This window comes from Leptodactylus fuscus, chromosome 7 (assembly GCF_031893055.1).
Source record: "Leptodactylus fuscus isolate aLepFus1 chromosome 7, aLepFus1.hap2, whole genome shotgun sequence".
NCBI lineage: Eukaryota > Metazoa > Chordata > Amphibia > Anura > Leptodactylidae > Leptodactylus > Leptodactylus fuscus.
In genome coordinates, this window is record NC_134271.1 from 38,679,907 (window position 1) to 38,707,715 (window position 27,809).

Consider the following 27,809-nt stretch of genomic DNA (forward strand, 5'->3'; position numbering starts at 1 on the left):
GGGATTGTGGGGAAAAGGTAAAACCACAAAATCTAATGTGGAAACCCCGCCTACACCCAAAGTGCATGAAGAGAGTGACCCCTTTCCATTACAGGTCCTAGCTGGAGAGGAAGATGAATCCTCTTCCCCATCCCCTGAGCCTAATTTACCTGAATTAGAGGTCTCACGGGAAAATTTTGGTACTGCACAGTTAAGAGATTCCACTCTTGCTAATGCTCGTGATAATGTGACAGTTATTAACAATGTGCCTCAGGAACCTGATGCTGACCACCAATTCCCACATTTTGCTATGAATAATGACCTCTTGTATCGGGTTGCAAAAAGTAATGGGGAAATTGTACCAAAGCCATACCGCCATGTGGTACTTGATTTGGCCCATAATCATGTACTTGGGGGACACCTAGGGGCAGAAAAAACACAGGAGAGGATTCTCCAAAGATTTTATTGGCAAGGTGTGTACAGGGAAGTGAAGGACTACTGTGCGTCCTGTCCTACGTGTCAGGTACATGCCCCAGTCCCACATTTCTGTAGTCCCTTGTTTCCCCTGCCCATCATTGAAGTACCTTTTGAAAGGATTAGTTGGACTTGGTCGGTCCAATAGTCAAGTCATCTAGAGATCACCAATATATCTGGTTGTCTTAGATTACGCTACTGGCTAACCTGAGTATTGCCCGTGAGTTATTCTATATGTTTTCAAGAACAGGCATACCTAAAGAGATACTGACTGACCAAGGGACACCATTCATGTCAAAGGTTATGAAAGATCTATGCAAGCTGTTTAAAATTACCCACATACGGACCTCTGTGTATCACCCCCAGACAGATGGGTTAGTGGAGCGCTTTAATAATAATAATAACAATAAAAAAAAAATTATTTCTATAGTGCCAACATATTCCGCAGCGCTGTACAATTTGTAGGGTTCAAATACAGACAGAAAGATACATTACAAAGAAAATCATTTCACACAATGGGACTGAGGGCCCTGCTCGCAAGAGCTTACAATCTATGAGGTAGAGGGGGTGACACAAGAGTTAGCAGGGGCGGTATTGCTTATGCAGAGGTCAGACACTTTTGTAATAGAGGTGACTGTCATTACATAAACATAAGACTTTATGAACCGTCGACAGTCGTGTCCTTTAACATGTGGATGGAGTTTGGACCTATAAAGTTAGCATGAGATGGCATCATATCATGTGGGGTAATGTGGGAGTGGGGACAGAGGAGGGTTAAGGGTTTACGTTACAAATTGTGATAGGCTTGTCTGAAAAGATGTGTCTTTAGTTTGCGTTTGAAACTGTAGAAATTGGGAGTTAATCTGATTGTCCGGGGTAGAGCATTCCAGAGAAGTGGTGCAGCTCGGGAGAAGTCTTGTATACGAGCGTGGGAGGTTCTGCTAATAGAGGATGTAAGTGTTAGCTCATTGAGTGGGCGGTAGACAGAGATGAGGGAGGAAATGTAGGGAGGTGCGGCATTATGAAGAGCCTTGTGGATGAGGGTGATAACTTTATATTTTATTCTATAATGAATAGGCAGCCAATGTAACGACTGGCACAGACCCGAGGCATCGCTGTAGTGTCTAGCCTGATAGATGAGCCTGGCCGCTGCATTCAGAATAGATTGTAGAGGGGAGAGTTTAGTGAGGGGAAGACCGATTAGTAAGCAGTTACAGTAGTCAAGGCGAGAATGAATCAGAGAAACAATACCTGTAGACGCTTATGCTTATAGAAGCTATATGCTTAAAAAGGTGGTAGAAAAAGTTGGTCGTGACTGGTATTGCCTGTTGCCTTACCTGATGTTCGTTCATTAGAGAGGTTCCACAAGCGTCTACAGGTTTTTCCCCTTTTGAATTAGTCTGTGGTAGACACCCCAGGGGCTTACTTGATATAGCCAAAGAAATCTGGGAAACGGAGGCTTCCCCATACCGTAGTGTCATAGAGCATGTAGCTCAAATACAGGACTGTATTTCAACAGTCATGCCAATTGTAAAAGAACATCTGCAAAGAGCACAGGAGGCCCATAGCAGAATTTACAATCGTTCTGCCAGAGTCCAAGAGTTTAACCCAGGGGACAGAGTCCTTATTTTGGTGCCTACTGTGGAGAGCAAGGCCCATATGAAATTGTGGAAAAAGTAGGGCCAGTCAACTATAAGGTTCACCAACTGGAGAAAAGGAAGCCTTTTCAAATCTTCCACGTGAATTTGATTAACCCCTGGAACCAGAGGGAATCTTTGGTGGCCTCAAATACAGAGGTGGGTGATTCGTTGCTACCAATACCTCCAGTCCGTGTGAGTGAGACCCTCTCAATGTCCCAGCAACAGGAGGCAAGAGATCTGGAGTGGCCTAGCCAGTCTCCAGATCTCAACCCTATAGAAAACCTTTGGAGGGAGTTGAAAGTCCGTGTTGCCAAGCGACAGCCCCAAAACATCACTGCTCTAGAGGAGATCTGCATGGAGGAATGGGCCAACATACCAACAACAGTGTGTGCCAACCTTGTGAAGACTTACAGAAAACATTTGTCCTCTGTCATTCCCAACAAAGGATATATAACAAAGTATTGAGATGAAATTTTGTTACTGACCAAATACTTATTTTCCACCATAATTTGCAAAAAAATTCTTACAAAATCAGACAATGTGATTTTCTGGATTTGTTTTCTCATTTTGTCTCTCATAGTTGAGGTCTATTCATGATGTAAATTACAGACGCCTCTCATCTTTTTAAGTGGTGGAACTTGCACTATTGGTGACTGACTAAATACTTTTTTGCCCCACTGTATGTGTGGAATAGTATTTCTAAAGGCTAGGCAAGGATGTGATTAGTTAAAAATGACTTTTCCCAATGATAGAGCCCCTTTAAAAACCCATCAAGGAATGTATCAAGGGGTATTATCATTTTGAGCCTAAAAATACTACCCAAAAATTAATGTACAAAATGAAAATTGAAATTTTTAAAGAAATATGCTATTTCGGTGCCCAATACATTGCACGCACTTTGTGTTGTCAGAGACCTGCACTCCTTAAACTATTAAGTGGGCCATCCCGAGTGGAAAAAATTATATATATGGGTGTAAACTGCTGCACACAGCAGGGCTCAGAAGGGGAGGAGCACTGTGCTTTTTAGCTTTTGGGGTACAGATTTAGAGGGACTTTTTGGGTGCCATGTTGTTTTTGTAGAGCCCTGGAGGTACCAGTAAACTGGGATTCCCCAAGAAGTGACCCCATTTTGTAGGGGCAATTTTAGGGTCTCTGCAAATGTGATATGCAATACATAAAACTAACAATCTAAATCTGCACTCTAAAAGCACATATCCCTCCTTCACATCAGCACCCTGCTGTGTACCCAATATTCGCTCACACAGCTTATACATTCCCTTCCTGCTGCAGCCAGTTGTGTTCTAATGATTTGGCAAATTTTTTTTTTTTTTTTTTTTTTTTTTTTGTCTTCACATTGTACAAGCTATATTTTCTTTCTTTTTCTGGTGATGTTTGCGGGATGAGATGCATTTTGTAATGACACCATGTTTGGATGCCTCCAGCCCATTAATACATTTTATTAACTTTTTTTGCTAGATTAATTGAATTTTATTGTATTAATCATTGCATTTTACCTTTTAAAATTTTCTCCATGCAGCTTGCAGTATAAGTAACATGTGACCTTTATTCTGTGGGTCAGAACGATTACGGTGATATCTCATTTATATTATTTTTTTATGCAATACTAATTCTGCAGAACAAAAACACATAAATCAATGTTTTTTGCATCACCATCTTTTGAGAGGCGTAACATTTTTATTTTTCGGCTAATGGTGTTGGTTGAGCGCTTATTTTCTGCGGGACAACTTTTGCTTTTTATTGGTACTATTTTGGAGTACATATGACTTTTTCATCACTTTTTATAGCATCTTTTGTAAGGTTAGATGGCGAAAAATTACTCCTTCCAGTGTCTTTTTGTTCAGTACTTTTTTTCCGATGTTCACAGTGTACATTAAATATTGTTTCAGTTTTATTGCATAGATTGTTACGGACGTAATACCAAATATGCATTGTTTTTATTGGTTTTTTTTTTCCACTTTATTATTTTTACTATTTCATGTGTCCCATTAGGACACTTGGATCAGTGAAGGTTTCATCACTGATCCTTTATTTTTGGCTGCAAGACACAGGCTGTACGTGTCTTGCAGCCTATAGATGAAAGTCAGGCTATGCACACGCATAGCCTAACATCCTCATTACCTGGCAGGATCAACCAGGTAATGGGGGCTCAGGGCAGCCTGGGGTCACTGGCCAGACCCCAGTCTGCATATTCTAAATACTGGCACCTCCTTTAAAAACCTTCCTTTTGGGTTTAAATTTTTTTTTTAAAAAAGAGCATGTTCTCTGTTGCACCGTATGAAGTTTGTGGGATTGATGGAAACAGTCAACTACAGCACAATTAAAGCTTTGTGTAATCTACATCTATGTAATCTATTTAACTTAACATTAATGTTCAGATTTCAGCACTGTGATCCTTTTTGGTGCATGTGTTGAGGGAGTGGTTTTAAGAGACAAGTAAGTTGTGCTTTTTTTTTTCTTAAAAATCTGATTTTATAGCATTCCTCTAGCTAAACCTTGCTACACTGTGAACTTGGGATTCTTATAATACTGCTGCTTCAAGATAAGACTGTACCACAGACCTAAAGAACAGAAACACAAATGCTTCTGTGAACCTAGCTTAAGGGACAAAAAAATCTGATACTGATGGAACATATATGTGAATGTAACCTTATGGGGACCAATTCATTTTTGAAGAGGCTTTTAAAAATATGTATATTATGTTTAATGAGTTTTTATTAGTTTTTCAAGCATAAGAATAAAGGAGAGAGCCTCAGACCAGGAGGCCAATGGACACAGATAAATAACAGCATGATCAAGCAAATAATAGGGCAACGTTATGGAGAAACAAAGTCAGTACAACCATATTGCAACCAGGTCACAACCAGGCAGTATGCTGAAAACCACATAAAGCCCAAGTTGGGGAGTAGCTACTACAACAAAGTTAAAGGAGAGGTTGCCACAGGCAGATTTAACCAGGGAGATGTGTAGCTACGAATGCAGAAGGCCAAGCAGGCATACAGACACAGAGGCAACATAGAAGGAGGGGAAAGAGAGGACCAGATAGCATCAAACTTAGAGGATTCATCAGCGTCCAGTTCAGTCAGCATCTCCATTCTCTGTATACGGAGGTACTCCTATGCTAATGCCTAGGGATAACCTAGGCTGTCTGCTGCAGATTAGAAAGGTCAGCAGCCCACAACTGTGCTGCTAATGTGGAGTTTCAGATAGACCAACCTGCCCTCTGTGTCAAGCATACACTCACCGGCCACTTTATTAGGTACACCTGTCCAACTGCTCGTTAACACTTAATTTCTAATCAGCCAATCACATGGCGGCAACTCAGTGCATTTAGGCATGTAGACATGGTCAAGACAATCTCCTGCAGTTCAAACCGAGCATCAGTATGGGGAAGAAAGGTGATTTGAGTGCCTTTGAACGTGGCATGGTTGTTGGTGCCAGAAGGGCTGGTCTGAGTATTTCAGAAACTGCTGATCTACTGGGATTTCCACGCACAACCATCTCTAGGGTTTACAGAGAATGGTCCGAAAAAGAAAAAACATCCAGTGAGCGGCAGTTCTGTGGGCGGAAATGCGTTGTTGATGCCAGAGGTCAGAGGAGAATTCCCAGACTGGTTTGAGCTGATAGAAAGGCAACAGTGACTCAAATAGCCACCCGTTACAACCAAGGTAGCCAGAAGAGCATCTCTGAACGCACAGTACATCGAACTTTGAGGCAGATGGGCTACAGCAGCAGAAGACCACACCGGGTGCCACTCCTTTCAGCTAAGAACAGGAAATTGAGGCTACAATTTGCACAAGCTCATCGAAATTGGACAATTGAAGATTGGAAAAACGTTGCCTGGTCTGATGAGTCTCGATTTCTGCTGCGACATTCGGATGGTAGGGTCAGAATTTGGCGTCAACAACATGAAAGCATGGATCCATCCTGCCTTGTATCAACGGCTCAGGCTGGTGGTGGTGGTGTCATGGTGTGGGGAATATTTTCTTGGCACTCTTTGGGCCCCTTGGTACCAATTGAGCATCGTTGCAACGCCAAAGCCTACCTGAGTATTGTTGCTGACCATGTCCATCCCTTTATGACCACAATGTACCCAACATCTGATGGCTACTTTCAGCAGGATAATGCGCCATGTCATAAAGCTGGAATCATCTCAGACTGGTTTCTTGAACATGACAATGAGTTCACTGTACTCCAATGGCCTCCACAGTCACCAGATCTCAATCCAATAGAGCATCTTTGGGATGTGGTGGAACGGGAGATTCGCATCATGGATGTGCAGCCGACAAATCTGCGGCAACTGTGTGATGCCATCATGTCAATATGGACCAAAATCTCTGAGGAATGCTTCCAGCACCTTGTTGAATCTATGCCACGAAGAATTGAGGCAGTTCTGAAGGCAAAAGGGGGTACAACCCGTTACTAGCATGGTGTACCTAATAAAGTGGCCGGTGAGTGTAATGTCCAGTACCTCATATTCAAGAGACCTGTGCAAGGAGATGGAAAAGCCCACTGTGAAGTTATGCATCATCTGATCGCTTTTGCACTCTTGCGCGCTTTAGGCAATCCAACTGGGTTTCCGTCTTCTACCCCGAGAAACTGGCCAGGGAACGGAAACCCGGCAGTCAGTTTTCAAACTCATGCAAGTGAATAAGTTTTAAAAGTGAGCTCTCGTGAGCGTTTTGTGTCTCGTTGAAAAAAACTGTTTCGCCACGGATAGGTATAAAATGCTCACAGGCGCTCACTTTTCAAACCCGCGCAGGTGTAGGCCCGCCCTCAAATAGGTGGTACCACTGCCTAGTTGGCATCAGTTAATAAAAGAGCTTATATTTTTGGAATGGTTTAATGGATTTGGACAAACAAAACACCAATCTAGTCTAACACACTATCTAGTTTTTTTTTTTTTTTTTTTTAATATATATTTATTTATTTTGTTCTTATAGGTATGGTGAAGCAGTAAACAAAAACCTAGTGGTAGGGACCCTGTCATGGCCTTCTCCTTGGGTTATAGTTATAGGATCTTTTTTTTCTACTTGTGGAGCCGGGTTACAAAGTCTGACTGGAGCACCCCGATTACTGCAAGCAATTGCCAAGGACAATATAATTCCATTCCTCAGAGTGAGTGATTTGCATTATTAATTGATTTGCTTACATAACTGTATTTCTGTATATCTATTGATTTGTTGTAAATAATCGATATATGCTATACAAATATTTTCCTTGAATGGGTATATATATATATATATATATATATATATATATATATATATATATATATACTGTATATATATATATTTTTTAAGTGCTCTTATCTTTGGCTCAAAAACAGCAGTAAAATCTGCAACAACAAAAAAAAAAGCTTTTATGTGACATTTGTTGCTCAGGGTTTGCTTATTCTCCAGATCAAATCTGCAGGGTCAGCTTGTCAGTATGGTGGCCACATTTTGAAAGAGGTATCTCTAGTGAGATAACAGTGCTACTGTGCAGGCATAATTAAGCATTCAAAATGGCTATTTACAACAAAAATATCCTTTTATTTGAGAAAAAGAGAATCATGGCCGCTTATTTTGTTCTCAAAGGAGGTAATGTACGATTGGTGTTATAGATGCCAGTACAATTTTGCACTTTGAAAAAAAGTTTGATTATTAAAATGCATGAAACGGTGCTCAGCTCATTACAGCCATGGCTCACTATACACACACACACATCTGTCCTGTAATGAGTCATGATCTTGTTTTGACTGTCCATCACATTATGGACTGGTTTTATATCATACATACATACATACACACACTATATACAGTGTTGGCCAAAAGTATTGGCACCCCTGCAATTCTGTCAGATAATACTCATTTTCTTCCAGAAAATGATTGCAAGCATGAACTCTTTGGTATTAATATCTTCATTTATTTTGCTTGCAATAAAAAAAAAATGAAAAAAAAGTCAAATCATTGATCATTTCACACACAACTCCAAAAATGGGCCGGACAAAAGTATTGGCACCCTCAGCCTAACACTTGATAGCACAACCTTTAGACAAAATAACTGCGAACAACCGCTTCCGGTTACCATCAATGAGTTTATTACAATGCTCTGCTGGAATTTTAGACCATTCTTCTTTGGCAAACTGCTCCAGGTCCCTAAGATTTGAAGGGGGCCTTCTCCAAACTGCCATTTTGAGATCTCTCCACAGGTGTTCTATGGGATTCAGGTCTGGACTCATTGCTGGCCACTTTTAGAAGTCTCCAGTGCTTTCTCTCAAACCATTTTCTAATGCTTTTTGAAGTGTGTTTTGGGTCATTGTCCTGCTGGAAGACCCATGACCTCTGAGGGAGACCAGCTTTTTCACACTGGGCCCTACATTATGCTGCAACATTTGTTGATAGTCTTCAGACTTCATAATGCCATGCACACGGTCAAGCATTCCAGTGCCAGAGGCAGCAAAGCAACCCCAAAACATCAGGGAACCTCCGCCATGTTTGACTGTAGGGACCGAGAACATTCTTCCAAAACGTTTTGTTCCTTCTCAGGTAAGTTTTGGCAAACTCCAGCCTGGCTTTTTTATGTCTCTGGGTAAGAAGTGGGGTCTTCCTGGGTATCCTACCATACAGTCCCTTTTCATTCAGACACCGACAGATAGTACGGGTTGAAACTGTTGTACCCTCAGAGACTGCAGGGCAGCTTGAACTTGTTTGGATGTTAGTCCGCACAATCTTACGTTGAAATCTCTCGTCAATTTTTCTTTTCCGTCCACATCTAGGGAGGTTAGCCACAGTGCCATAGGCTTTAAACTTCTTGATGACACTGCGCACGGTAGACACAGGAACATTTAGGTCTTTGGAGATGGACTTGTAGCCTTGAGATTGCTCAAGCTTCCTCACAATTTTGCTTCTCAATCCTTAGACAGTTCTTTGGTCCTCTTTCTTTTCTCCATGCTCAATGTGGTACAAGAACACAGGAAAGAGGTTGAGTCAACTTTAATCCATTTCAACTGGCTGCAAGTGTGATTTAGTTATTGCCACCACCTGTTAAGGTGCCTCAGGTAAGTAACAGGTGCTGTTAATTACACAAATTAGAGAAGCATCACATGATTTTTCAAACCTTGCCAATACTTTTGTCCACCCCCTTTTTATGTTTGGTGTGGAATTATATCCTATTTGCCTTTTTGACAATTATTTTTGTGGTTTTCCATTGAAGACAAATTAAATGAAGATAATAATACCAAAGAATTTGTGATTGTAATCATTTTCTGAAAGAAAATAAGTATTATCTGAATTGCAGGGGTGCCAATACTTTTGGCCATCACTGTATATTATTTGCTGAATTTGGACAGCACCTGTACAGCTGGTGCCCGACACATCTAATAACAACACTCTTAACCTTTAGCCATAGTGTAAGGAACTTTATTATATTTTGTGTTCCACACTGACAGCCCTGTCAGCACCAATAGCGAGATTGCCCGCTGCCACTTATTGTTATCTGGGTGACCCATGTAAAGCCATACAGACACATGACAGAATCTGTCACCTGCCTAGTGGTCTATTTGACATTATTACCCTACCTTCAATATAGAATTAGATATTTGTGGACACAACAGTTCATATTTATTTTTCAGTGTATCAAGTCATGGTTGATAGGCATTGTTAAGCAGGATAGGCAGAATAACATTAGTCTTTTAGTTCTAATCCATTAAAAATGTCTGACAATAAAACTCAAATCACCAGTGGAAAATGTATTTAGGACTGGGTCATGTAATGTTGGTATAGTGCTCTTAAGTGACATTTGGTGAAGTATTATGACACTTAAAGTACATAACCATATAGACTTTTTAATATAGCATTATCAATTACAGTAGCAAGTCTTTTGTAGTTAGAATTACAGTGGGATTATTTCATATAAAGTAGTTAATTTATTTGCACATAAATGGTGTTATTGACTTTGATAGGTATTTGGACATGGCAAAGCTAATGGTGAACCAACATGGGCACTTCTTCTGACTGCCTTGATTGCTGAAATGGGAATTCTGATTGCCTCCTTGGATATGGTAGCACCAATATTATCAATGTAAGAATGCTATGTGTTACATATAATAGTTAAAAAATTTTTTTTTCATCTAACAATATAGCAATGGCATGTGTGACACGTGTATGTATGTGTATGTATATATATATATATATATATATATATATATATATATATATATTAGCAGGAGGACCCAGCTTCGCACAGGTATATTTCATTTTTTGTTTGTGTAGTGGCCCATAAGAATTGTCCAGTTTTGCACTGGTGTATTTTGTATATCGTTTGTTTGTTTCCATAAGCATCTCAATTCGCATATCGGTGAAAAACCTGTGGTCGGTTGTTATGGAGACCTGGAGTAAAGCTGTGTTTAACAGTGTCATCCACAGCGCCCTGCCCCTTTAAAGCTGACATAAGGCAGTGAAGAAAAATGGCTGGGTTGCTATGGAAACCTGGAGTAAAACTCTAATATGTGGTACTCTGTACAAAGCCGTGTAAAAAATCGCTTCTGGCATTGTTTTACCTTTTAAATTTTTCGCCATGCTGATTGCAGTATAAGTAACATGTTCCCTTTATTCTGCGGGTCAGGACGATTACAGCGATACCTCATTCACATTGTTTTTTTATGCGATACTGATTCTACACAGTGGCGTAACTAGGAGTGGCGGGGCCCTGTGGCGAACTTTTGACATGGGGCCCCCCCACCTTCCTGACCAAGACCGAAGACCTTGACCGACCCCCCCCCACGCTGCATTCCTGCACGCTCTATTATGTCCCATAGTAGCCCCTGCACACAGTATTACACCCCATTGTGGTCCCTGTACACAGTATTACACCCCATTGTGGTCCCTGCACACACGATTATGCCCCATAATGAACACCCACGAACAATTATTATACTCTGGGGTATTTTCAGACCCCAGAGTATAATAATCGGAGACCGAGGGGAGATACAGACATAAAAAAAAGTTACTTACCTGTCTCCGGCTCCGCTGCAGTCTTTGGTGGTGTTGGCCATCTTTAATAACGCACGGATGTCACATGACATTTCATGTCCTTCCTCCATCTGCCCCCAGTTTCATGCACTCCTCATCTCTACCCACATTTTCATCTCCTCCCCTCCATCTCTGCCCCTAGGTTACTGTTGCTCCTCACCACACATACATACACACTCACACTCTCCATTCTGCATCTCACATCCCCCCATCAGTTTAATACAATACAATACACAGAGCGCCCCCTGACTACTATTAGACAGTCATTAGTAACAGCAATTGCAGGCAAGTCTGAATACAAACAATGTGTAGAGTATTGATCCATCTACTGACACTCACCTCCCCCTCCTCCTCATACACAGATCTCAGTACACTGTCCTCTCCTCCTAATACACACATATCATCACACAGACCTCTCCTCCTAATACACAGATATCACTCACACACACACTCACACACACTTACACACAGACAGACACTCTCCATCCTGCATCTCCCTTCCCCCCATTACCTAGCAGCACATCTCTCATTCTCTTCCAGACTCCACGGGCTATAGACACGCCCACCTAGTCATGTGACGGATGACGTCACACAAGGTCCTACAAGGTTTCCCCTGCTCTCATCGCAGTTACAATGTTTGTCTGTGATGAGAGCGGGGGTAGCAGAGGTAGCTGTCGCCGGGCCCCTAATGTCCCGGGCCCTGTGGCAGCTGCCTCTGCTGCTATGGCAGTAGTTACGCCACTGATTCTACAGAACAAAAACACATTTGGGGACATAAATCAATGATTTTTGCATCGCCATGTTCTGAAAGGCGTAACATTTTTATTTTTCGGTTGGCAGTGTTGGTTGAGGGCTTATTTTTTGTGGGACAATCTGTACTTTTTATTGGTACTGTTGTGTGGTACATATGACTTTTTGATCACTTTTATAGCATACTTTGTAAGGTGAGATATCTAAAAAATCACTATTTTTAGTGGGTTTTTTCCGTTTGGTTTTTTTTCGACATTCACCATGTGCATCAGTTTTATTGTTCACATTGTTACGAACGCGGCGATACCAAATATGCATTGTTTTTATAAATTTTTAGTTTTTTTTAATATAATTCATTTTCTATTAAAAAACAAAAACAGGAATTTGGGGGCTTTATAACTTTATTCAATTTTTTCATACACTTTATTTTTTTAAGTTTTTTTTTTTTTTTTACTTTTTCATGTGTCCCTTTACGACATTTGAATTAGTGATGCTTTGATAGTCAGTGTCTTGCAGCGTGTAGAGGAGGTCAGCCGCATAGGCTGCCTGCGACTGACTTCCTCATTACCCGGCAAGATCAACCAGGTATCAGGGGTCTGTAGCAGCCTGGGGTCACTGGCTGATCGTTAAGGGGTTAAAAAAGTATTACCCGATACCCTTTCACCTCTTCATTCCTTCATGCACATGTCGCTATGCTACCTAAGGAAAGCAAAGATCCCCAACTCTGACCCAGCTGTAGATCCATCTCCTTGATCAATACATTTGCTAAACTATTTGCCAAATGATTGCCAATAGACAGGGACAGTACAAGGGAGATCTGATACATGTTGACCAAGTAGGTTGTATCCCTTAAAGGAAGGCACAAGACATCACCCTGAAGGCTTTTTCCGTGATCAATTATACCCAACACTCTCAAGTCCCCGTTAATGCTGCTCTCGTTGGATGCTGAGAAGGCCTTTAATAGAATGTGCTGGCAATTCTTCGATGTATCCCTAGCCCAAATAAGCCTAGGCCCAAATATGTTATATCGAATATGCATCCTGTATTCTTGCCCACAGGCGGCTCAAATACGAGTTAATGGCACACTCTCTCCTCTCTTACACCATGGCACCCGCTAAGGTTGCCCCCTCTCTCTGATTCTTTACACATTGGTAATGAATCTCCTGGTAACCATCAGATGCAACCCAGATTTCAGGGCCTAACTGTTGGGAGCCTACACCTCAAAATATCGGCCTTCGCGGTTGATGATTTGCACTCTTTAACCCATCCATTAACTATTCCTTCCATCCTCACTGAAGTCACATACAGCTACTTTAGCAACTATAAAATTAATCTCTTTAAAAGCACTGCACTCAATATCTCCCTTCTTACATCCCTAGTTCATTTGCTATGCTCCACATTCCCTATCTCATGGTCTCATAAATCTATTACATATTAAGGAGTACATCTCCCTGCCTCCCTCTCTGACACACATTCCTTGAACTTTCTCCCTATACTGTGCACCCTTCAAAGTGATCTCAACCGGTGACAAACTAGGTGTTTTTCTTGGCTAGGCTGTATAATCCTTCTATAAAATGGATATTCTACCTAGACTCCTCTATCCCTTCTAAACTATCCTTTACCGTCCCTTGCTCCCCTCACCTCATTAAGCTTCTTCCCATACACTGTGCTCAGTTGAGAAGTTATCATTTGTTTGTAGCTAAGCTGCTGTGTCAGAACGTTAGATTCCCTTCCCATATCTTTTTTCTTTTTTTTCCATCCCTTCCAATGTCAATAGCCAATTTAGCTTTGACTGAATAATAGAATAAGTGGAGAGGTCTCTTCTCATCCACCTACCAGGTCCTCTCTTCTCCTGATGTTAGGTCGCCCCCCCCTCCCCCCCAGTCATCAGTGTATGTCCAGGTGGGAAGTGGCAGTCGGTCAATCCATCTCCCTGGGACAGTGGCAGATTATCTGGTCCCAATACAAGTTGTTAATGCACTGGCATGATTCCCCTGCCCTATTACATTCCCTGAACCCAGCCACTCACTCAGAGTGTTGGAACTGTTGCTATGCGATGGGCACTCTTTACCATATATTTTGGGTCTTCCCCCTCATCCTGGGTTTCTGGAGGTTGGGAAGATCACTGATTCACTCTTCCTCCAGGTTGTTTCTCTGGACCCACTCATTTACCTTCTGAATCTCCCTCCTAGACACTTAGGTAAGAAAACATCCCGGCTTTTTCTATACCTCCGTACCTCTAAGACTCTCATTGCCACGAATTGTAGGAGTGTGTAGCTCCTCCCTCGACTTCTGAGCTGCTTCCATCTGAGATCGACTTCTGAGCTGCTTCCATCTGAGCTGCTACCATCTACCCGCCTTGTACCCACCCACACTCTCCTAAACCACAAGCCCCCGCTTCCTAGCTCTTAAAACACTAACCTAGGAGGTGGCGGCAGCGAGGCGAGAAGAGCAGTGTGGAGGGAAGGGGATGTCAAAAGTTCGCCACGGGCCCCCGCCATTCCTAGTTATGCCACTGCAACTTAATATTTCATATACACAACAACCTTCATGCAACTTTGCAGCAGAGATTACAATCAAAAATTGCACAAAAATTCTAATTTGAAGAAATGCCAAAATCATGGAAATGCGCCAACCCATTTTGTGCATGCAAATTAAATAGGACTTTACATAAAAATATTATTAAATTTTAGCAATCTATATTCATCTTTAGTGGTAATTGTTATTACTATTATTTTAGCATATAACGGACATCGCTAGACGAGTATTTTACTGTAGAAAGCTCAGGTATGGACAGGACAGGGATTGAGTGAAATGTAAACTTTATTCATGACTTTGTGTATGTGATGTGTGTTTGGTGCAATTTTTTTTTGCGACTTCCTGGTTATATACAGAGGGTATTACATAAGAATACTCCACTAGTAAGGCTCAGAGGGGAATTACATTATACCTGTATGTGACAATCAGAGCGCAAAAGTACAGAATGCTCTCTAAATGATAGGAGAGGGGGTAACAGGGGCTGGGATCACATACAGGTTATACACAGAGAGGAGAATTCTTCCTCACCTCTGTGCAAGGCTGCAGGGCTCTTCTTCCCTCCTCCCCTTCCTACTACAGTTCACTGATGCTTCCTGAGACAGGGGGGTGGGGCATTTTAGAGTCCTGTATCTCAGGACTCGTTTGGGCTATGAAGATAATTTTAGATTCATTTTAAAGGTGAGAATCTCATCTTTAAAATGACATCAAGTTCTTCATAATAGCCCTTACAAATATGGAGCGAATCGCTGTTAAATACTCTGTCAGGAATAGAAATCTTCAATGGGATCTCAATCCCAAATAGCGTTTTCAACAGTGAATCACTTTGGCACTGTAATGGATAATATGAAGACCTTGGTATAATTTTTAAATAAAATGAATCTAAAATTATCTTCATAACCCAAGTGAGTCCAGAGATATCCGCATTAGAACTAAGGACGTAGTAGCTACATCCTCGGCTAGAGAATTGCCACCCTGAGAAGACGTAGAGCTACGTCCTCTGCAAGAAAAAAGTTAAAGAATCTGATTTAACATGCTTGAGATGTAACATAATCAAAAAAAAAACAAAAAAAATTTGTTTATACTATTCTACCATCAACATTGTATTGAGTTAGTAGCTGTAAGTTCACATGGATGTGTGGCTTTTGCGCCCTTTTCCCCCTCAAATGATCTGGTGATGTGGATACTCAAAATGGCAAACTAGTGAGATCCGTCTCAAAGCTGAAACACTGTCCAATTCAGTTACAGTAGCATGTCTCCTACACCAAATGGCTTAGGGGTGGCTGTGCATCTTTCAGCCCTCCTGACTCCAAATCCCTACCTCACCCTGTCTGTGACCTGGGTGAGCACGGGTATAGTTTTTTTTTTTTTTTTTTTTTTTTTGAATCTGAGCAGTGATATGGAATGTTTTTGTCTGAATTTTGTACTGTTTCTTTGTGATATTAAAAAAACACTAGGCTTCTTTACTTAAAGGGGTTGTCCAAGATAAACTGATCATTATCCCCTAAACTAAACTCCCTCTCCGCACCTGAGTTCTAATTTACTTCAATTTAAAAAAAATGTATAATTACATCTGATAATCTGGTGATGTTTCATTTTACCGCTTCCGAAACGGAATGTCACCATCACTCTTCCCCCTCCTCTATGCCCTGCAATACTTACCAAGCCTTGCTGTGTCTGGGGTACAGGTCCTCCCCCCTCTTCCTCTCTTCTAGTAGTGAGGGGGGGGGGCTAGTAATGGGCGCAATCACTAGTCAGTGAGGGTGGGAGGGGTTAGGTTGGTGACATGGAGGGTTTTGTAACGGAGTGAGAGACATGTTGCCCGTTAAATGGAACCACAATAATCTATGTTGATGTAGTAAATAATTAGCTTAACTGTACATTGTCATGGTATGGCGAAAGGATAAAAATTATCCCAAAATTGCGTTGCTTATATTTTCTTTGTATTAAATATATTTATATCCCGATACCTCCCACCCCACCCACATGTGTCTTCCTGCTTTTTGTCACCGCTGTGTGTTACTCATGTCTATCTGTCTGTCTCATACTTATTTGAAGATGTTGTTTTTGCAATTCCATATACATGGGCCCTCACCCCCTTGTTAGTACATTGTACCTAAGAATGCTGGGTGCGTTCTTCCCTAGCCTTTTGTATATCAGCGAGGCCTGTACGCCTCTGCACCTTTTCTGCATTTATATGGGTTTTTTTTTTCCTTTTATATTGAATTTGAAAACTCTTTAATAAATATTGTTTACACTTAAAATATATTTCTATTTTGTTTTTTAGGTTCTTCTTGATGTGCTATTTATTTGTAAATTTAGCTTGTGCTGTACAGACACTCCTGAGAACACCAAACTGGAGGCCAAGATTTAAATATTATCACTGGTGAGATATTTATACAGAATCTTATTGAGGTCTGGAAGATCAAGAGTTTTGATTAAATACTTTAATTTGCTCCCCAAAATCATTAGATGCAATAGAGTATGATTTATCTAAACTGGTGTAAAAGAAAAATGAGGCAGTTGCTCTTAGAAACTAACCTGATGTCCAAGGCCCCTTTGTAAATGGCAACTGCACCACTTTACCTTTACATTATATAGCTAAGTGCACTACCTGTTACTCAGATACGTATTAAAAAATAAACAGTCAAATTACATGCATTGGATACTGCACCAGATAAAGTACAATTTTTAACTGTTGTAATGTGGGCCATGTTTGTGATTCTGTCACAAATCCTACAGTTTGATGACCTGAAATATCTGTGTGCATTGTGTGTGTCTGTTTATTCTCCTCTGCACACAGTCTTCTGCTAATAGCTATCAGCTGAGTAAAAACCGCGAGCGAGTACTATATATTATAATGTTTAGTAACAAAGACCAACTGTAATGAGGACTAAATTGTCAGTTCAGATGAAGCTGATTAGTTTTAAAAATCGGAAACTGGTCCAAGGAAAATGTGGGAGAGATTAACAAATGCCCAGGGTGTGGATTACAGTCAAAAAAGGAAGTGGTGACGCTAAAGGGTGTCCAATTGACAGGTCCCCAAGTGATCAGCTCGATGAGGGACTAAGAATAAAGATCGGGGCATTGAAGGATGGAACAGCCTTTCTGGAAAGTGGAGAACAAATTGCAAGGATAGGTAATGTTCTTGAAAGATCTATAGGCCCTTACTATATGGGAGCCCATAACAGAGATCCTTGCTCTATAGGAGCCTGTAACAAGTGACTTTACTGTATGGGGGCATTTATCAGGGGCCCATATTGTCAGGCCCTTCTACAGTAAGGGTCCAAGTTTAAGGCTCCCACATCATATAGTGCCCCATACATGCCCCTCACTTTCCTCTCCCCGCTCCTGTGATGTCCGGGATATAATATTCGGCAACCTCTGAAGGCCTTAGTGAAGGAGGCAGTGGACAGGAGTGGGGATAGGTATGTGAAGCCAAAACTTAAGCTGCTGTGGATGCTATGGCAGTAGTCATGCCATGGACAATTATTTGATTTGATTGCGCATGTGCTAACAAATACTTATACATGGAGAGGCCATCAAGAGGACTGGTAGCTAGGAAAACACATATGCAGCAATAAAATTACATTCTATGCAAGGGAAACAAAGTGAAGGGAAAGGAGGATATTAGGAAATAAAAATTGTTCAATAGAAGGAAGTAAAAGTATTTGATACAAAAAGGGATTGTGTAATGCAAACAAAAAAAATTGAATATTCCATAGTAGCACATACACACGTGAACAAAATTGTTGGTACAGTGGCTCAGTGGTTAGCACTGCAGCCTTGCAGCGCTGGAGTCTTTGGTTCAAATCCTACCAAGGGCAAAAAAAAAAACTGCAAGGAGTTTGTATGTTCTCCCTGTGTTTGCCTGGATTTCCATCCCATACTCCAAAGACATACTGATAGGGAAAAATGTACATTGTGAGCCCCATGTGGGGCTCACAATCTACATTTAAAAAAAATAAATAAATTGGTACCCCTCGTTTAATGAAAGAAAAATCCACAATGGTCACAGAAATTACTTGAATCTGACAAAAGTAATAATATATATAAATTCTATGAAAATGAACAAGTGAAAGTCAGACATTGCTTTTCAACAATGCTTCAACAGAATTTGTTTAAAGATAAAACTCATAAAACAGGCCTGGACAGAAATGATAGTACCCCTGAAAATAATGTGTGCAAAGGAACATGCTAAATCAAGATATCTACATTTTAATTACAGATGTCTACAATAATGTAATCAGTCAGTGGGCCTGTATACAGGGCTACAGATACTCATTGTGCTGTTTGGTGACATGGTGTGCACCACACTCAACATGGACTAGAGGAAGCAAAGGAAAGAGTTGTCTCAAGAGCTTAAAAAGAAAATTATAGACAAGCATGTTAAAGGCAACAAGATTACAATGTTACAAGACCATCTCCAAGCAGCTTGATATTCCTGTGACTACAGTTGCGCATATTATTCATAAATTTAAGATCCATGGGACTATAGCCGACCTTCCTGGACATAGCTGCAGGATGAAAATTGTTGTCGAATCAAAGAGTCTGATAATACGAATGGTAGCAAAAGAGCCCATAAAAACTTCTAAAGAGATTTAAGGTGAACTTCAATCTCAAGGAACATCAGAGTCAGATCGCACTATCCGTCGTTGTTTGATCCAAAGTGTACTTTTTGGAAGACAACCAAGGTGGATACCATTGTTTCAAACAAATTATAAAAAAAGCCAGACTGGAATTTGTCAAACTACATGGTGACAAGCCACAAAGCTTCTGGGAGAATGTCCTATGGACAAATGCGACAAAAATCAAACTTTCTGGCAAGGCACATCAGCTGTATGTTTACAGACAGAAAAATGAAGCATCTTGTAAAGAACACTATCCTACATGTAGGATTTAGCAGTTCGCTTGAAAAATCGGACATTTTGTGAACGGACACTTAAGGACACACACGGACTGCAAAGGACACTGCATGATGTCCCATTTAAATCAATGCATAATGTAAAGGACACAGCTAGTGTCCGATGCTATTGTCCGCGCAAGATTGTGTGCGGACATTAGCATCGGACACTAGCTGTCGGACACCAATGCTAGTGTGAACGCCCCCTTACTGTGAAACATGGAGGAGGTTCTGTTATGCTCTGGCGCTGCTTTGCTGCATCTGGCAGAGGAAGTCTTGAATCTGTGTGGGGTACAATGAAATCTAAAGACTATCAAGGGATTCTAGAGAGAAATGTACTGCTCAGTGTCAGAAAGCTTGTTCTCAGTTGCAGGTCATGGGTCTTGCAAAAGGATAAGGACCTAAAACAGAAAACATTGGACTATTCTGAAGTGGTCTTTGATGAGCCCTGACCAGTAGCGTAACTAGGAATGGCAGGGCCCCATGGCGAACTTTTGACATGGTTGCCCCCCCCCCCCCCAAATACCGACGACCTCGACCGACCCCCTCCTACGCATTCCTGCGCGCTCTATTATGCCCCATAGTGGCCCCTGCACACAGTATTATCCCCTATAGTGGTCCCTACACACAGTATTATCCCCCATAGGGGCCCCTGCACACAGTATTGTACCCCATAGTGGCCCCTGCACACAGTATTATGTCCCACTGTGAACACCCATAAACAATTATTATACTCGGGTCTTTTCAGACCCCAGAGTATAATAATCGGAGACCCGGGGGAATAAAAACATAAAAAACTACTGTTTCTTACCTGTCCCCCGGCTCCTACGCTGTCGGCCTCCGCAGCTGTCCTTCTTCAATGATGTCGGACGTCACATGACCCGGGACGCAGGCCGGATTCATGTGACGTCAGACAACTAGGAAGGAGGCCTGGCCAGGATCGTGGAGAGGTAAGTAACAGTGTTTTTTATGTTTCTTACCTCTCCCAGTCCGCCAATCATTATACTCGGGGTTCCGAAAAGACCCCCCCCCCCCCCAGTATAATGATAGCAGCGGTAGCGGCTGTCACTCGGCCCCTAATGTCCCGGGCCCTGTGGCAGCTGCCTCTGCTGCTATGGCGGTAGTTACGCCACTGGCCCTGACCTAAATCCTATTGAGCATCTTTGGAAGGAGCTGAAACATGCCGTTTGGAAAAGGCACCTTTCAAACCCAAGAAAACTGTAGCAGTTTGCTCATGAGGAGTGGACTAGAATACCTGTTGAAAGGTGCAGAAGTCTCATTGACAGTTACAGGAATCGTTTAATTGCAGTGATTGCCTCCAAAGGTTGTGCAACAAAATATTAAGTTAAAGGGTCTCTATCATTAGATTTTGGCAATTTTAGATAATCATATGCCTGAATAGCCTTTAAAAAGGTGCTGCTAATCGTTTTAGAAAAGACACCCCCCCACACACGTTTTTATGATTTACCAGTAAAACGGACATGCTAATGAGGAACTCAGGTTCCTCAGTGCACCCTGGGCATTCCATGCACCCCCCCCCCTCCCCAAACGTCATACCTTGCTCATGCCTACCTCTGTTGCTTGTGCTCTAATTTGTTCTCCTCCTCCCTGTGAGCAACCGCCTCCAGTGTCTGTATTCTCAGCGGTAGGGAATTGAAATCTCAGGCATGCGAAGTGAGCATGCCCGAGTGCCATTTTCTTGTGGAGAACTCACAGTTCCACAAGAAAATAGCGCTTGGGCATGCTTACTTCGCATGCCCAAGATTTCAATTCCCTGCCTTTATAAAGGCTATTCAGGCATATGATTATCTAAAATTGCCAAAATCTCTTGATAGGGCCCCTTTAAGAGAACCATCATTTCTGTCCAGGTCTGTTTCATGAGTTTTATTTATTTTTTTTAATTCTATTGAAGTATGGTTGAAAAGCAATGTCTGACTTTCATTAGTTCATTTTCATAGAATTTTTATTTACTATTACTTTTGTCAGATTTAAGTGATTTCTGTGACCATTGTGGATTTTTCTTTCATTAAACGAGGGGTACCAACAATTTTGTCCACGTTTACTCCTGGTGAAATAGATACATATATAAACCAACTATTAAGAAGTATCAGGAAAATTAGTATCATACTAATGACTATACAGTGTTGCATGGCATCTACACTTTTTAGTGATACCTTTCTTATTTTTTATAGCTGCTCTATTTTCATGAAAATTACGATTTTATTCTTATCCAAATTAGCTGAAAAGGGCTTCAGGGACATTTCTTCTCCTGCCTGGACTTCACTCACCACTCTAGATGATCCCTCTAACTGTGGACAAAGTGGGAGGTGTCACTCAATCAGAGGTTGATCTGGGTGGCAGTCAGGAGCATTTATCTATAGCAGAGATAGAAGTTTCATTATCAGAAGAAACTCACCTAAGTCTGGGGCCCCAGATTATGGAACAGCAGGTTTTTGTTTTGTTTTTTTTTTTTTTTTTTTGGGGGGGGGGGGGTTGTACCACATTTTGCTGCATTTTTGTTGAGATTAAGCCATGAGTGGATTGAGCAGAAGGTATAAGTAATTACTATATATGTCCTATTCCTTTTATAGCCATTCTTTATTTTTCCTCAATAAAACTATAGATAAGCTCTTGCTCCTTAGACCTCTACCATGTTGTACCAGTGCCATCCCTTGCATTGAGAATTCATCCATCCGACTTGAATAGCAAAATCATTGATCCCAGGGCTGAAGGCCTGCCCTAGAGCACCAACTGCTTAATTTGTATAAGGCTTTCAAAGTATTTTTTCTACAAATCTAGAAGTGACATGTTTATTACTGTAATGTGCTCTGTAACACAGTTAAATATGCTTGGAGGAGATGGTAGGCTTCCTAAGACTCTGGGTTTGACCAAGTGTTCACTGGCCTGTCCCCAGTAAGGTTTTGTTTTCTGTCAATTTAGAAAGACCGTTTATTTTTCAATTATATCAGTTTTAAAATTTTTATTTTTATACACTCTTTGACGCTAGGTTCACATTAGCGTTCAGGTTTCTGTTCGGAAAATCAGAAACCCTATTCGCTTAAACAGCAGTTACCTCCGGACGCTGACTTATAATGGTGTCTGCCAGGTTTTCGCCAAAAATGGCAGACAAAAGAGTCCTGCAGGACTTTTCGCTTATTTCAAGCAGAATGGGGGACGGTGTCTCATACAAGACTCAAACGTTAGTGTGAACCTAGTGTAAAGTGTAATTAAACTTTTTGATTTTCTAGCAACGTTTGTGTCATTAATTTTTTTCATATACTTTATTAACAATTGTTGCCTCCTTTTCTGTGAAATAATGCAGGGGAAATAATGGGAAGGAGCATTATTTCCCTTGTTTCCTACTGAAAGCTGTTCCCTACTTTTCACTGTGTAGATAGCATCGGCTTCATCTTATGTTAACAAAAACCTATATATGGTACATTAAATGGTTTGTCCAGGATTTAAGATAAATGTACCAATAAATAATGTGATAAAATTTAAAAAATAACTTGTTAAATTCCTTGCCACACCTATTTCTCTTAGTTTAAGTCACTGAATGGATCCTATTATTCACCCATATGGCTACGGTAGTCAATCATTGAGATCAATGATTGACTGCTGTAGCCATGTGGGTGAATAATAGGATCAGTGGTTGTTGCAGCAGTCACATAGATGTATGACACCTGATCACTGCAATATAAACAAATACCAGCAGAGTTCACCAGAGCAGTAGCACTGGAATGGCGGGAGATTCAACAGGTGATTAATATGTTGTCTCATTTTCCCTGCTCTTAAACAACTCTTTCAGAACTGTTTCAGGCTGTTCTATATTTAATCCTTTTTGGGATTTTTTTTAAAAATGTTATTCATCTTGGTACCTTTTTTTTTTTTTTTTTATTAGGGCACTCTCTTTCTTGGGAATGAGCATATGCTTGGCCTTAATGTTTATTTCTTCATGGTATTATGCTCTTGTGGCTATGTTAATTGCTGGAATGATATATAAGTACATAGAATACCAAGGGTAAGTTTTTATTGCTATATGTTTTGATTAACAAAATGCCATATTGGTAGTAGTTGCCATTAAAGAGGATCTGTCAACACCCAAAAGGGCAGGAGCTTGACTACAAGGGTTGCATTGACTGCAGTCATGGGGCCTTCACCAAATGCTGTATGCTAAAACGGTATCCTATAGCTGCTTTGACAGGTCAATGCTCACAGAAACTCTTACACACTCATCATATAGCCTGGTGATGTGATTAGATACATTTATGCGGTTGGGAGGGGGGCTCTGTGAGAAGCAACTTTTTCACTTTCTAAGGGCTCGTTCACATCTGTGCCCGGCACTCCGTACTTCGGGTTTTCGTTTCCTGCATAAAACAGAGCAGGAGACAGAAACCTGCAGGAGTCTTTCTCACCCATTCATTTGAATGGGTGAGAAAGCTGTCCGGCCGTGAGCGGCGGTGAGCGTTTTATGCTCTCCGCCGCGAAACCGGGTTTTATAATGCTATTTTACAGTTGAAATTTACTCCCCTTTTGTATATGGTCAGTGTCAGTCAGCTCAAATGTGGTATCATTCATGCACTAACTGTCTTATACTTCCCTCCCAAGAGGTATATATGTTGTATTTACTGTAGATACATATGAGGCACAATTTATAGGAGATGCACCTGAGTTTTCAGCTGCCATGTGCCAGAACCCTTATCATGGGAAGGCCCACATTGTTAAATCATTATTATACACTCAATTTTTAATAATTTTAATAGAAATCCATGGTGACAAACCTGTCATTGTGGTTTTCAGCCAAACCCTAGTGTGGCATACCTTATAGAGGTAATCCCACAAAATTTTTTTTAGCAGCCTGCACTTTTGTGTGTAAATCTCTCAGTCGTTTGTGAATGAGCCTGGTTTTATTCACATGCTAATTAGCCAGCAACAACCACCGGAAGTCTCAGTGAGCACTGTCTGCTGTATGTGTGTGAGAGAAGGAAGGCTGATGAGTCCTCAGCAGCAGCCTCCCTGCTTTCTCAAAAACGACTGAAGGGATTAACATACAAAAGGAATGTATGGAATAGTCTTTCTAAAGGCTATGCAAGTACATGCTTAGTTAAAAATGAGTTTTCCCAATGATAGAGCCCCTTTCACCGGTACCCCTTGGAGAGAAGCTGTCAGAAACCCACTTAGGTCACATAGGCTATGTGATCCTCCTCTGCTCTTCTACCTCAGGTTAGATATGACAGTGGACATTTTACAGGTTTGAAAAGTTTCTGTTGTAAAACAAGCCAAAGTTTCCATGCCAGATATGAACAAAGGTTATGAGAAAGCAGTGGAGGGATTAAGAAAATTACTGAAGCGGCTTTCAGGGTGAGGCCTAACCATACAATTGTAACAGACAGAAAAAACTGCTCTGTCGTCATTCCCCTTTATTAAAGCAATAAATTGTACCAGGTGGGAGTTGGTCGCATAACTTAGACCAAGATATCAGAATTTCCAAGATATCATATATCAGAATTTCCATAGTTGTAACATAAAAACAGCTGTAGACATAATATTAAATTAGGGGAATAGTGGGCATTCCTTTTGCATTTTGTTTATCTTTACTTGAGGAGAAGGCAATTTGAGTATACCGATGCTGAAGAAAATGAATAGAAGCTAGTTAATCAATTCAGCATTTTACAAACCTGATTACAAGCTTTGTTGCCATCTGTAAAATTGTATTTTTAATGTTGTTCATTTCATTGACAGCGCAGAGAAAGAATGGGGAGATGGAATTCGAGGACTCTCTTTGAGTGCTGCTCGATATGCTTTGCTGAGGCTAGAAGAAGGACCCCCTCATACAAAGAACTGGAGGTATTTCTGATATTTCTGTGTGGTGATATACCGTAATTTATTCTTGCAATATGTATTTGCAGTATACATTGGTATTTTGATCTTCGAAGTCCATGCTTGATATATAAGATGGTAGAGTGCTAGAAAATAAAAGCAGAGTTTATCATATTGTGTTATATATAACAAGTATGAGGATCATGCAGCTATCAATAGCTAGTAAACTGATCTTGCTGGTTTGTGTGATGCCTGAACAACCCTATTTGCAGGGCTGGTTTTAGACAACATGTGGCTCAGTGCAAAATTGAAAGTGGTGCTCTAAATATGTAATTATTATACCGAAACCAAAAATTAACCAACCAGCCAGAAGGTGGTATGTAGAATATGGCATAATACCTCCAAACCATAACTAAATAATAACACTATATTAAACAGTAACTGATTACCATCACCATGCAGTAACTAGATAATACATCCATACAGTAAGTAAATAATACAAGCATACCATTCAATGCTTGGATGATATCTCCATATAGTATCTGGATTACGCAGTCGCATGCTAATAACAAACCTTAATCAAGTGCTGTGCAGGAAACTTACTGTGATCTGCCATGCTGGTTTTCAAGCCACAGACTCACTGGCAGGTTTCTCTCCGAGACCCCTGCAGATTTCATCCTTTCCACTACAATGTTTGAAAGCTGTGGGCATAAACTGCAAACCCTCCATGCAGGTCACTTTGCACTGATAGTTTTAAGTAAATCTCACCCACATTCTATAGCTGTAGATTGCAATGGGATAGCCACAGGTAACTTCACAGCTACTATCTGACAAAGCTGAGTTACTGTGACATGGTAGTTCTGAAATTACTATGAATTTGGGTAGACATCTATATTGTATACCCTTCTAGCCTTTTTGTGTATGGTCTATGAATAAAATTACCAGTTGAACAATTCTTTTCGTGTACTGACTATGTCAGCATTAGGACTTATTCACACATCTACTTTCAGCAAACATGTGGTATCTGTTTAATTATGGACAACTCATGATCCTGTCTCATTTTTGGGTCGTGTCAGCCTGTGGTTGTTTTGTTTTTCAAGTATGTAAAAAGGGCAGCCCCCATTAAGGGGGTTGCCAGGTGCCCCAGTGATCAGGAGGATGGGGGACCTGGCAATTGGACACTTATCCCCTGCCCTGTGGTTTGGGGGATGTGTACATAACGTGACAACACTTTTAAAATCAGTGGGTCCACATGCAGTCTGTAATTCAGTTTAAAAGAATTTTATTAATTTAGAACCACTAGAAAAAACATAAACAACGTAGTAAATAAAATACAGACAAAAAGATGTCATTAAAAAAGATAACATTATATGTTAAACAGTAACATGCACAGAAAAGATGGAGGGAAACAAAGAGAAAATAAAAACATAAAAATCATCCTGAAAAAAGGGAGGAAGAAGTAGCACTACGACTTGGGCAGCAAGAGGTGACAACTAAGGCCTGCCTGAAGAGACAGGTGAGGGAATTGAGGGCTCAATCTAATCACAGGACTAAAGCTGGAGACAGTATGGAAAACCTGAGATGTGAGACCTGTTAAGCCAAGGTGTCCAGACCTTTAAAAAAGTCGGGCAGGTATCAGATATAATGGAATGAATATTCTCATGGAGCATAATGATATCAAGCCATCATATAACCTGAGATATGAATTCCACTATATTATGGTAAACATGTTATAGCCCTATAGCACTATTATAAAGACTGTAAGTGCAGATTTGAATGCAACAGCTAAATATCCCTTTGTGGGTATCTAATATCCCCCATTTACAGTAGCTGTACAAATGTTTTACCCAGCTCACTAGGTAAAGTGAGTAAAAATCTCAATACAGATCTATCGCATCGCATCGCAACACATTTACCCAGTACCTGTATACATAGGGTTCATCTGGAGATAATGGTAGTATCCTAAATGCCAAAAGTAATAAATAGGGCAGTGAAAACCGCCGTTCTCTACACCCTGATGGTGGACGTAGGTACTTGAAAAGGCTGACTAGCTCTGCACTTACTATCTTTATAGTAGTGCTATTGGGCTATGGCATGTTTAATAACTTGGATACCCAGCTTTAATATAGCGAAACTCAGGAGGCAGGGTGTATTTTTGGCACTGAGAGAGATTTTTTAGTATCACAGCTGTAACAAGCTCTAGCAGCCGTGATTGTTGGAACTCACCTAAGGATCGCTTGCTTTTGGAGTTAGACTGTAGGTCATATGTTGAAATTCAATAGCTGCATTAACTACTTAGACGCATATAGCCAATTGAGAAGCATGGGCCATGTAGTCCTGCACTTAATACGGTGGGACTGGCTGCTTGTAGACTTGGTCTGTGGGTCATATGCGGAAAGTCACATGTGGCGTAGAGTCCTACTTTGAATATAATGGCTACTTGAATCTGTGTAGAAATGAATATAAGCACAGCATATAGAGTCACAGTTTTCATTTGATATCCAGAGGAGATGTGGATATTGTTTTATTGTACCTCAAACCTGCGATTTTATTTTTTTTGCTGTATTTCTATTCAAAACATTAGAGTGTTTCCAAAATCAGGAAATGGAGCATAATAACTGGAGAGCTGACTTTTCACATTGCCATGATATGGGCATGACATATTCGGCACTCAAA

General features: G+C 40.8%; 1 protein-coding gene across 2 annotated transcripts in view; it reads left to right on the plus strand.

The window, feature by feature from the left end:
- The window catches only part of SLC12A4 (solute carrier family 12 member 4), a 154,068-nt gene that overhangs the window by 99,672 nt on the left and 26,587 nt on the right, over positions 1 to 27,809 (plus strand). For both annotated transcript variants that reach the window (XM_075281777.1, XM_075281778.1), the window contains 6 exons: positions 4,490 to 4,547; positions 7,055 to 7,229; positions 10,057 to 10,175; positions 16,698 to 16,796; positions 23,215 to 23,334; positions 25,056 to 25,160. In XM_075281777.1, coding sequence (XP_075137878.1) covers positions 4,490 to 4,547; positions 7,055 to 7,229; positions 10,057 to 10,175; positions 16,698 to 16,796; positions 23,215 to 23,334; positions 25,056 to 25,160 — 676 coding nt within the window. The remainder of the gene's footprint in view (positions 1 to 4,489; positions 4,548 to 7,054; positions 7,230 to 10,056; positions 10,176 to 16,697; positions 16,797 to 23,214; positions 23,335 to 25,055; positions 25,161 to 27,809) is intronic.